Source organism: Nomascus leucogenys, chromosome 2 (genome assembly GCF_006542625.1).
Source record: "Nomascus leucogenys isolate Asia chromosome 2, Asia_NLE_v1, whole genome shotgun sequence".
In the NCBI taxonomy this organism is placed as follows: domain Eukaryota; kingdom Metazoa; phylum Chordata; class Mammalia; order Primates; family Hylobatidae; genus Nomascus; species Nomascus leucogenys.
In genome coordinates this window covers 63,900,684-63,910,339 of record NC_044382.1, presented here as the reverse complement: position 1 = coordinate 63,910,339, position 9,656 = coordinate 63,900,684, and the positions used below count along the sequence as shown (strand labels likewise).

The window sequence follows — 9,656 nt, the reverse complement described above, 5'->3', positions numbered from 1 at the left end:
AGGGGAAGAAAAATGTAGTTCTGCCTTCTCCAAATACACTACTAGGAAAAACAAAAGTTCCCAATTCAAAAACATGGGAAAAAACCCTCCAACCAAAATAGTATACACAAAATCCAAATCAAAATGGGGTTTAACGTTGGCACCTCTGGAAAAAGGTGCCTTAGCTTCCAGCCACACAAAAACATGCCTTAGCTTCCAGCCACACACAACACACCAGTAGTTTGCTTTTTATTATTATTGTTTTACAATAAAAACAAATAGCTATGCTCTCAGCAAAACAAATTTTTTTTTTAAAAATCACAGAAATGTACTAACAGCATTTCAAGGTAAGGCTTTTGATTTATTGAAATAAATTATCTTTGCCTAAAAGTTTACCTATCACCTTTTTCAATTACTTTTCAACATTCTAAAAACTTTCAGTTATGTAAAATACATTTAAACTTTGCCAATAATTGTAGATAATACTGGATTCTTCCCAAAAGGACTACCATAAAACAAAGCTTTCAAACAGTGTAAAAAAAAAAAACAAAACAAAAAAAAGGTAATCCAATGGGGCATAAAACTGAAGTCTGTAACCTATGACTTCATGGTTCAAATCCTTAAAGTTAAACACGTGAAGAATTTGAAGAGATTTGGAACCTGGGCCTGCTCCAAGGCATATAGGTTCACACCTTACCTTCTCCGCTGAATTAAACCAGGAATAACACAGCTAGGAAAACGCAGCGCTCCCAGGATGCAAGATACAAAAGTTCTCTTTTATTTCTTTAATAAAGCCCTTCAAAGTTTACTCTCCCATCTTGCAAGGCCCACATCTTGTTCAAGGACCAAACCCACAGGCTTTAGCACTGCCTAATTTACTTGACCAACGAATAAAAACCAGAAACCAAAGCTTGCTGCTTAACCACTCCCCAGGTCCAGACAGGACAAGGAAATGCTGAGAGGGGAGGGGACCCATGGGGCACACTCATGAGATGCAGGAGTACCAGAGTTCACGGAAATGAAGCCGGCTTTGAACTGGAGGCTCAGAAGGTCAGTCCCAGACGTAGTGGGACAGAAAGGGGTGATTTCATCACACCCTATAGCCCTGGACTTTCCCCTCCTCTGCTCCAGGTATTGAACCAAGAGTTCCTTTTCCAAGATGCCCTGCTGGCTCAGGGGTGCATGAGCCCGTGGGTCTGGCCTCTGGCACAGTCTACATGCTTCCACAACGACAGCAGTTTGATAACAGATGTTACCCCACGACGTGGGGGTGGGCTCACACTGTGCGTCTCCCCCACACTCTTCCCGCTGGATGTGGTGCTCAGGACACCTGCATTTGTGGGACGTACGCATGAGGCAGGAGTAGAAGCTGCCTGCTGCAGGCAGGCGACTGCTCACTTCCTCCTGATCGTCCCCCACCCCAAGCAGTCCAGTCAACACCAGAAGAGATCATGCCTAGAGTTAAAATTTGCAGTGTTTCTAAGGGGAAGAGAAATGTCACATAGAAAGTATTACAAAGAAGGATTAAATTTGTCAGCTGTCCAAACACTATAAGACCACATGCTTTATACAGCGGCAATGCAGTCAAGCCCGCCTTTCCATGGAGCGGACAGAATTGGGACAGGCCTCCTCCGGTCAGCAGGGCACAGGGCACAGGAGGCAGCTGAGGAAGGCAAGGGAGCGCTAGGAGGTCTGCTGCTTCTGAAGCCTCCGTTCCGCGGCAGCAGCCAGCATCCTTCGACGCAGGGTCACTGGGTCAGAGGACGCACCTTCCGAGGGGAGGAAGCTCTCTGAGGCCGCATCGTCTTCAGAACTTTTGTTCAAGAAACGTCTAGAAAAAACAGAAGAGTTTTTCTCTCTCATGGGAGAGATGGGGAGCTGTGGAACACAGCCAGAAGGTTGATTTCACATCTCCCCATATCCAGGCACCTTCATGAAGCTGTCACTCAGCACCACCCAATGACCAAGACATCCAGCCCCCAACAGATGGGCACAAATTCTCTCTGCACCAGGGAGGAACCCTTCAGTGCTGTTCCGTGCTGTCTCTTCCTGCCCGTCCCCTCCACCCACCCACAGACACAGCACAGAAACCCCACAATCACAGGGTCTGCCAGGGCCTAAACCCACTTGAAGAACACAGTGCTGGCCCTGTCCTCAATAGCTGGAACAAAACCCCCTCTATCCACAGGACACACCTGCTGTAGCTGCCACCAACCATGGGTGTGTGACGCACAGACGCGCTGTGTGTGTGCACAATGCTCGGCTGAAAGGCAGAGCGGTCAAGAGGGAGGGCCTGGGAGGCAGACGCCAGGGCCAGGCCAGTGCTAACCTCTCTAGCATCCCTTTCTTCAGCTGTATGTCAGCTGAATGGGTTAACAGTGCTCCCTCTTAGAGCTGTTAAAGTAATTCATATAAAGGGCTTAGAACAGGTTAGCACACAAGTGCTCTCTCGGCAAGCGTGGCCAAAGGGGTCCACAGGAGATGACTGACAATACCAGCATCAGAGGTAGACCAGCAGGGCCCAGTGTTACCAGATGCTCTGGTTTTTTCAAGAGAGGCTTGAAAGCTGAGTTTTGGGGTGGCATGTAATGGCTTTTCACTGTTGGCATCTGTTTAAAAAGAGAAGACGTGGGGCCTGACAACGGCCTTCAGCCACTAGTTTTTGACCTGGATTATGCCAGGTGGTCTGGAGAAGCGACTCACTTGCGAGCTTGCTGGAGGAGTTCGTCCTTACGCTGCACCAGCATGCGCTGTCTTTCATCAGCAGACTTGGAGAAGCGGCTCCCACGAGCCTCAAAGTCTTCCACCTCACTGGGCTCCACTTCCACCTCGCCAAAGTCCAGCGTCTCCTCCAGGCGAGGACTGAGGTCCAGTGGCACACGCTCGGTCTGGACACGGGGCAGGAAGCAAGGAGGCAGCTGTGAGCACAGGCCTCCTTGCAGGTTCCTCACCTACAGGGCACCCCAGACACGGCTGTTCTGGACGCAAAGAGAAGGCTGCTGCCAAGCAGGGAGGCAGAAACTAGGAACCACAAGTTACGGATAATGGAGCAGCAGCTTCCCTGAGGGCAGGCCTGCTGCCTGTGGCTTGAGCAGTACTAAGAACATGACCTGACTCACACAGAATGTTCGGCAACAGAGGGTAAGTAAATGATTACCAGCATGAAAATCGTAAGCACCTTCAAGCTGCACTCTTAGAATACGCTACCAACACGACAACCATGAGTTTACATCCCGAGAATTTTCTGTTCACTTCTACTAATTGCTCAAAAATTTAAACCAGTCTTATCAAATCTTCTGCACAAATTTTATATCCTCAATTGACTCTGAAAACAGAGGTAAAAAGGAAAAATGCTAAGCATCTATTTATTTATTTACAGACAGGGTCTCACTCTGTCACCCAGGCTGGAGTGCAGGGGCACAATCTCTGCTCACCACAGCCTCAACCTCCCCAGGCTCAGGTGATCCTCCCAACTTAGCCTCCCAAGTAGCTGAGACCACAGGCTCATGCCACCACATCTGGCTAATTTTTGTGTTTTTTTGTAGAGACAGGGTTTTGCTTTGTTGCCCAGGCTGGTCTCAAACTACTGGGCTCAAGCAATCTACCAACCTCAGCCTCCCAAAGTGCTGGGACTACAGGCGTGAGCCACTGTGCCCAGCCCTAAGGATCTTTTGAAAAGAGACAGGATAGATTATATGGTTCCTTGGCTTTGGTTGAAGCTCCAAAGTCCACGACAATGCCCAGGCACCCCCAAGTCCTAGCAGGTGCCTGACCATCTGCGCTGCTCATGCTCCCAGATGCAGACCTGGGCTGGCCAGGGTCAGCCCATGGCCCGCTTCTAGGCTGTGACAGAGTGGAGGTGGGTGCAGCTGAGAGGCAGGCTGTTTTACTTCAGAGTTCCTGCTGGACTTACCCTCACTTTTTCCTGCCTTCAGCTAAGCTCGAGAGGGAACTTCAAGAGAACCATTCGTATCCCCTAGAGTCAAAGGACGGGGGAACTGGTGGCTGCATACACTTGAGAAATCTACAGAAAGAAACTGGCAGGGGCCAATAAAAAAACAGGGCAGGGGGAGCTGTGACGGGAGCACGTTCGCCTTCCATTGACTCCAGACAACACTGTGTGTGTCCTGGAGCTTGGACAGGGCTCCCGCACGAGGGAACCAACCTAAGGTTGTTGAAAACAACTCTGCCCAAAAGGACCACTTGGAGAGGTAATGGGACCACCATAAAGGTGGGAGTGGTCATCAATAGCCAGCCCAGGGTCAAAGGAGGAGTTTCTGGGGCCAGATGGGGACAGGGAGATAGTTGGCATAACATGTACACCCACACACAGACACACGTAGTTGGCACATGTACGTACGTATACACACACACACACACACACACACACACACACACGCTGGGGTCTCACTGTCCTACTCTATCCCTCTCCTCTAAGCCTGACCCTAGAGCAGGTTAGAAAGAATGGTGAGCGAGGAGGCGAGATGTTAGAAAGAAAAGAGCCGCCCACCGCGACCTGCTCTGTGCAGCTGCATGCCTGACTAATACCAGCCTGAGCGGGGCAGGGCAGACATTAGAACAGAGGGAGAGTGGAGCTGATAAGCTTACTGGGCTACACTGAGGTTTCTGTTAACTAATTGTTATTCAAGGGCTTTGTATTTCTTCACAAATGGCCAAAAATGTTGCACAGCAAGGTTCCTTGTGAAACACATACTTTCCTCCATTATGTATGTGTGTGTGTGTGTATATATATATATAAAATCCAGAACTCTTCATGCTAACTCTAGAAGCAGCAGTGGAAAATCAAGACAGGGACTGAATATGCTATACCCACAGATGTCCCCAAGCCCATAGCGTCCATATCTCAGCTGCGCCAGCTATTCAAAAACTGGAAATGCAGACATGAACCCCTTCCTTAGAAGCCATGCACCATTTCACAAATGATGCATAATCCAATTACAGACGTGGATATGAAAATCTTAACCCAGCAACAGATTTGAAGAAGGCCTAGTAGTGTTTACTGTTTCCTCTTTGTAGAGAAAAACACAAGAGGTGAAAGCTTGTGTCACTTACCAGTGCTTCTAGAGGAGACCTTGTGCACCCCGGTAAGGAAGGCAGCACCATCCTAGACCCAAGCCCGCGTGCAGGAAAGCCCCACATGGCACAAACACAGAAAGGCCAAGGCAGGGTTGTCCAGTTTTTATTTGTGGTCGCATAAGAAAGTGCTCTAACAGTATGGTAACTGAGGAAGCGAATGAGAATCACAGAAGAGAAGTGGGATCCAGGACCACAGGTGTAGGGGCAGAGGGCGCGGGTAGGGGGTGGGGGGAGGTGGCACCTCGGCCCTGCTGCTTGGAGTTAGGGTGGCCACCTCAAGGCACCCAAAGTGGGTCAACAGACAGATCTGGTTCTCAAGAAAGCCATGCTTCCCCCCAGCCCCACCCAGCTCAGGCAGTCTCAGTTTTGCAAAATGCATGGATGTATCTGGAAATCCTGAGTTTGACAAGTGAGGTGTGGGGGAGGGCATCTCAATGGCCTCGGCTCCCTGCAGAGCTTGCCCTAGGCTATCCCCATCTGGGTTTAGATGGGTCCAGGCACCCTCACGGTCCTGAGCCCAGCTTCTCTCTGTCCTTCCACGGGCTCTCACTCAGGCTGAAGGTGGCAGGGCTGGCCCAGGGGAACACAACCCCTTTCTCGTCCAGCACATGAGGGCAATCCCCAGGGAGTGGCTGCCAGCCCTGCGTGGAAACACAGGCCAAACCACGGGCACAGCCTGATTTGCTATCCTTCACGATTGGGGTGGATACAGCACAGTTTCTTTTGTACTCTTGCCCTAAGCCTTGCAAGCTTCAGGACTGAGGAAGACCACTGCCGGGACCACATTCCCCCTCCACAGCTCCATGAACTCACTCTCACTAGAGTGCGGGTCTTACCTGAGCAGAAGTTTCTCCCTCTTCCTGGTCACTGCTTGGCATTTCCACAGGACTGTTCAATGCAGGTCTGATGCTATCTGACCGCTGGAAGAGAAACAGTACCACAAACAGTCCAGAGTCACACAGAAATCAAATCACAGACAGGGAAACCCTGGTGTGCAGAGGGAGCTGTGGTACCCAACCCAGCCTGTAACTCGAAGGAAGTTTACAGCACCACAGAAATTAAAATGCCATAAAGATTAAAAGCAAGACAAAGGAGCCTGGGGCCTAACCTAGAGTTCCAAGTCTGAGAGTCAGCAACTGGCCACACATTTAGTTTCCTTTTGAATAACAGTAATTAGACAACAAAAACAATGATAACAGCAGAGAACACTCACTGAACACCTAACTTCGGCATGGCACCAAGGAAAACTGGGACATAACTGTCTCGTCTATCTTCATGTCCTATGAAACAGGTGCTGCTGTTACTGTCCTTCTGGCCAAGTTTAAGATCTCACACAATGCTGCAGACACTGGGGACCAGCCAGTAAGGCCTTGCCACCTCAGTGCTGGCTCACCAGTGTCTGTATTTCATTGCCTGAGGACTTTCTCTGGCTGCATAAGGTAGTTCAGCCACCCCCAGAGGCAGCCCTCAACCAGTGAGGGAGGGAATTACTCTGTGAACACCCCAGTTCCTCATCTCCTGTGAGGGGTATGTTCTGCACTGGATCCCAGAGGCCCCAAATGGGAAGGAGCTTCAGTCACCCACAGTGATAACAAACCTGCTTGATAACAAACCCATTACTGGCCACTCTCCCTTCCCCAGCTCATGTCCCCACCCACAACCTGTGATTCCTGGGACCACTTCCCAAACTATGTGCATTCAAATCTTGTCCCAGGGTCCACTTCTGGGGAAATCCACAGCCAACAGCCAGGTCAAAGAGCTGAGAACTGGGAACCACATCCAATATCTCAGCCCATGTGACTGAGTCTATGCTCTTTCTTCTTCAGAGTCTCAGGTTTTATAATTTTATTAATAGATTTCCACATATTTTTACATACTAAAATTGAAAAATTTGGGGTAGATTATTCCCTGGTCATATACAAATTCCACGGTCCTGCCAGAAGGCTCATCTATATTAATACTTCTTATGTTCATCAAAGTAGAGATCTGACCTTTTTAAAAATCAAAAATACCATCTCAGATAGATGAACAGTAGCTAGTGGAACACCACACCAGTGTGCAAAGCCAATTAGGGACAGATGGCACAGCTCCTAGGGCAGGGGGTTGGCAAACTACAGCCTGAAGGCCAAGTTCACTACTCTTATTTTTGTAAATAAAGTTTTATTGGAACACAGTCTTGCTCATTTACTTAAATACTATCCATGGCTGCTGTATGACAGCAGAGTTGAGAAGCAACAAAGATAATGTGGCCTGAAACGCCTAAAATATTTATTATCTGCGTTTTAAACAAAAAAATGCTGCCAATCCTTGTCCAACAGGAACCAATACTAGGACTTCCTAGACTGGCAAGGGCAGGCTGGTGTAGAGTGTATATTTGAACAAAAAGTTACTCAAATACTCACCTTATCTTTGGTGTGCCTGTTCTCAGTTATTAATTTGGGAAAGTTAGAGAGTTTATAGAAACCCTTCATTAAGTCATAAATGATATTCAGCTGTTAAGTAACTAAACCGGTTAACCTACAGTATTCAATCTTTGTGAAGATAGAATCCATTTATTATGCTTTAAAACCCCAGTTTTACCTGTGTAGGAAAAGGTACTTGAATCCGTCCTTCTAAAATGTTGTCTGTTGTTATTTCAACTGAGCGTGTCAGCTGGAGGTCCTGCAGCACTAGATGGTATGGAACCTGGGGAAACATCTCTTGAATCTGATGAGCCTACAGGATTACAAATACAGAATCCACAGAAACGTTTACTGTCAACAGTTGCTCACTGAAGTCACAGTGTCTGGCAGGCTTTGGGCAGTGAATGTGGCGTCATGCCCTGAAAACACAGGTAAAGGAGCCACCTTTATTCGGTAGGTCACCTTCACACTGCAGTCCCTTTAGTATTTTTCCAGGAAGCCAAACAGGCAACTGTGGACAGCATCAATTTCAACATAAGAAGAGCACAGAAAACCAACTGGATCCCAAGAGAGGCTCGACTAGAATAGTCCAGTTTTAAAAAGTGTTCATTTTAACTACCATTCGAACCAGCAATCCCGCTACTGAGTATATACCCAAAAGGAAAGAAATCATTATATATAAAAGATACCTGCGCTTATATGTTTATTGCAGCACTATTCACAGTAGCAAAAATATGGAATCAACCTAAGCGTCCTTCAACACAGGATTTGATAAAGAAAATGAGGCACATATATACCATGGAATATTACTCAGCCATTAAAAAAAATCATATCTTCTCCAGCAACATTGATGAAACTGGAGGCCATTATTCTCAGTGAAGTAACTCAGGAACAGAAACTGAAATACCATATGTTCTTCTAAGTGGGAGCTAAACAACAAGTATGCATGGCCATCCAGAGTGGAATAAGAGACATTGTACCATGAAAGGTGGAAGGGTAGGGAGGGGAGGGGAGCGGGGGAGAGTTGGAAAACTACCTATTGGGTACAATGTTCACTCTTCAGGTGACGGTAACACTAAAAGCCCAGACTTCACCAGACTTCACCACTGCGCAATACGTGCATGTAAGAAACCTGCACTTGTAACCTGTAAACACATCAAATAAATAAATGTTTTAAAAGTATTCATTTTAAAGCTCAAAATATCTTGGGTATAAAAATGTGTTTTCCTTAAAGATATAATTCCTAAAGGGAACAAACTTCTGATACACATAGCATGGATAAAATTCAAATACATCATGTTAGGTGAAAGAGGTCTGACTCAAAAGCCAGGCGTATGATTCCATTTATATGGCATCTGGAAACAGGCAAAATTATGGGGAAAGAAACTTGATAAGTGGTTGCCAGGGCCTGAAGGTCAGGGAAGGAAGTGGTTGCCAGGGGCTGAGGGCTGGGGAAGGAAGTGGTTGCCAGGGGCTGAGGGTCAGGGGAAGGGGAAGGGTTGCCAGGGCTGAGGTCAGGGAAGGAAGTGGTTGCCAGCGGCTGAAGGTCAGGGAAGGAAGTGGTTGCCAGGGGCTGAGGGTCGGGGAAGGAAGGTGAGTGGTGGGTTGCCAGGGGCTGAGGGTCAGGGAAGGAAGTGGTTGCCAGGGGCTGAGGGGGGGGGGGGGGGGGGGGGGGGGGGGGGGGGGGGGGGGGGGGGGGGGGGGGGGGGGGGGGGGGGGGGGGGGGGGGGGGGGGGGGGGGGGGGGGGGGGGGGGAAGTGGTTGCCAGGGGCTGAGGACTGGGGAAGGAAGTGGTTGCCAGGGGCTGAGGGTTGGGGAAGGACATGACTACAAAAAGACCCGGTGGAGCTCTGGAGGGTGGGGATCAAACTGTTCTACATCTTGATTATGATGATACACAATTATGTGTTGAACTGGATATTAAAAAGGATAAATTTTTACTCTATTTCAATTATATCTCAATTTAAAAAAATTACAGAGAATGCAAATTCCTTATACTGCCCTGGAGCTGAGTTTTCCAACTGTACTCTGGAGACATCTCAGAGTTTATGTAGGGCTCTAGGGTGGGTGTGTGTGTAGGGAGAGCAGGCATAGGCCTGGCCACACCACCATCCATACTTCCATCCAAGCAGCTCTGGATTTTTTTTTCCACATATGTAAATTAATTCTATAAATGTC

The 9,656-nt window shown here is 48.2% G+C and overlaps 1 protein-coding gene across 2 annotated transcripts in view; it reads right to left on the bottom strand.

Annotated features, from left to right (window-relative positions):
• Positions 1-218: 218 nt before the first annotated feature.
• The window catches only part of AMFR (autocrine motility factor receptor), a 65,316-nt gene continuing 55,878 nt past the window's right edge, over positions 219-9,656 (bottom strand). For both annotated transcript variants that reach the window (XM_030796863.1, XM_012504822.2), the window contains 4 exons: positions 7,657-7,791; positions 5,913-5,996; positions 2,683-2,867; positions 219-1,810 (listed from right to left, as the gene is read on the bottom strand). In XM_030796863.1, the coding sequence (XP_030652723.1) occupies positions 1,663-1,810; positions 2,683-2,867; positions 5,913-5,996; positions 7,657-7,791 (552 nt within the window). In that variant the 3' untranslated portion in view covers positions 219-1,662. The remainder of the gene's footprint in view (positions 1,811-2,682; positions 2,868-5,912; positions 5,997-7,656; positions 7,792-9,656) is intronic.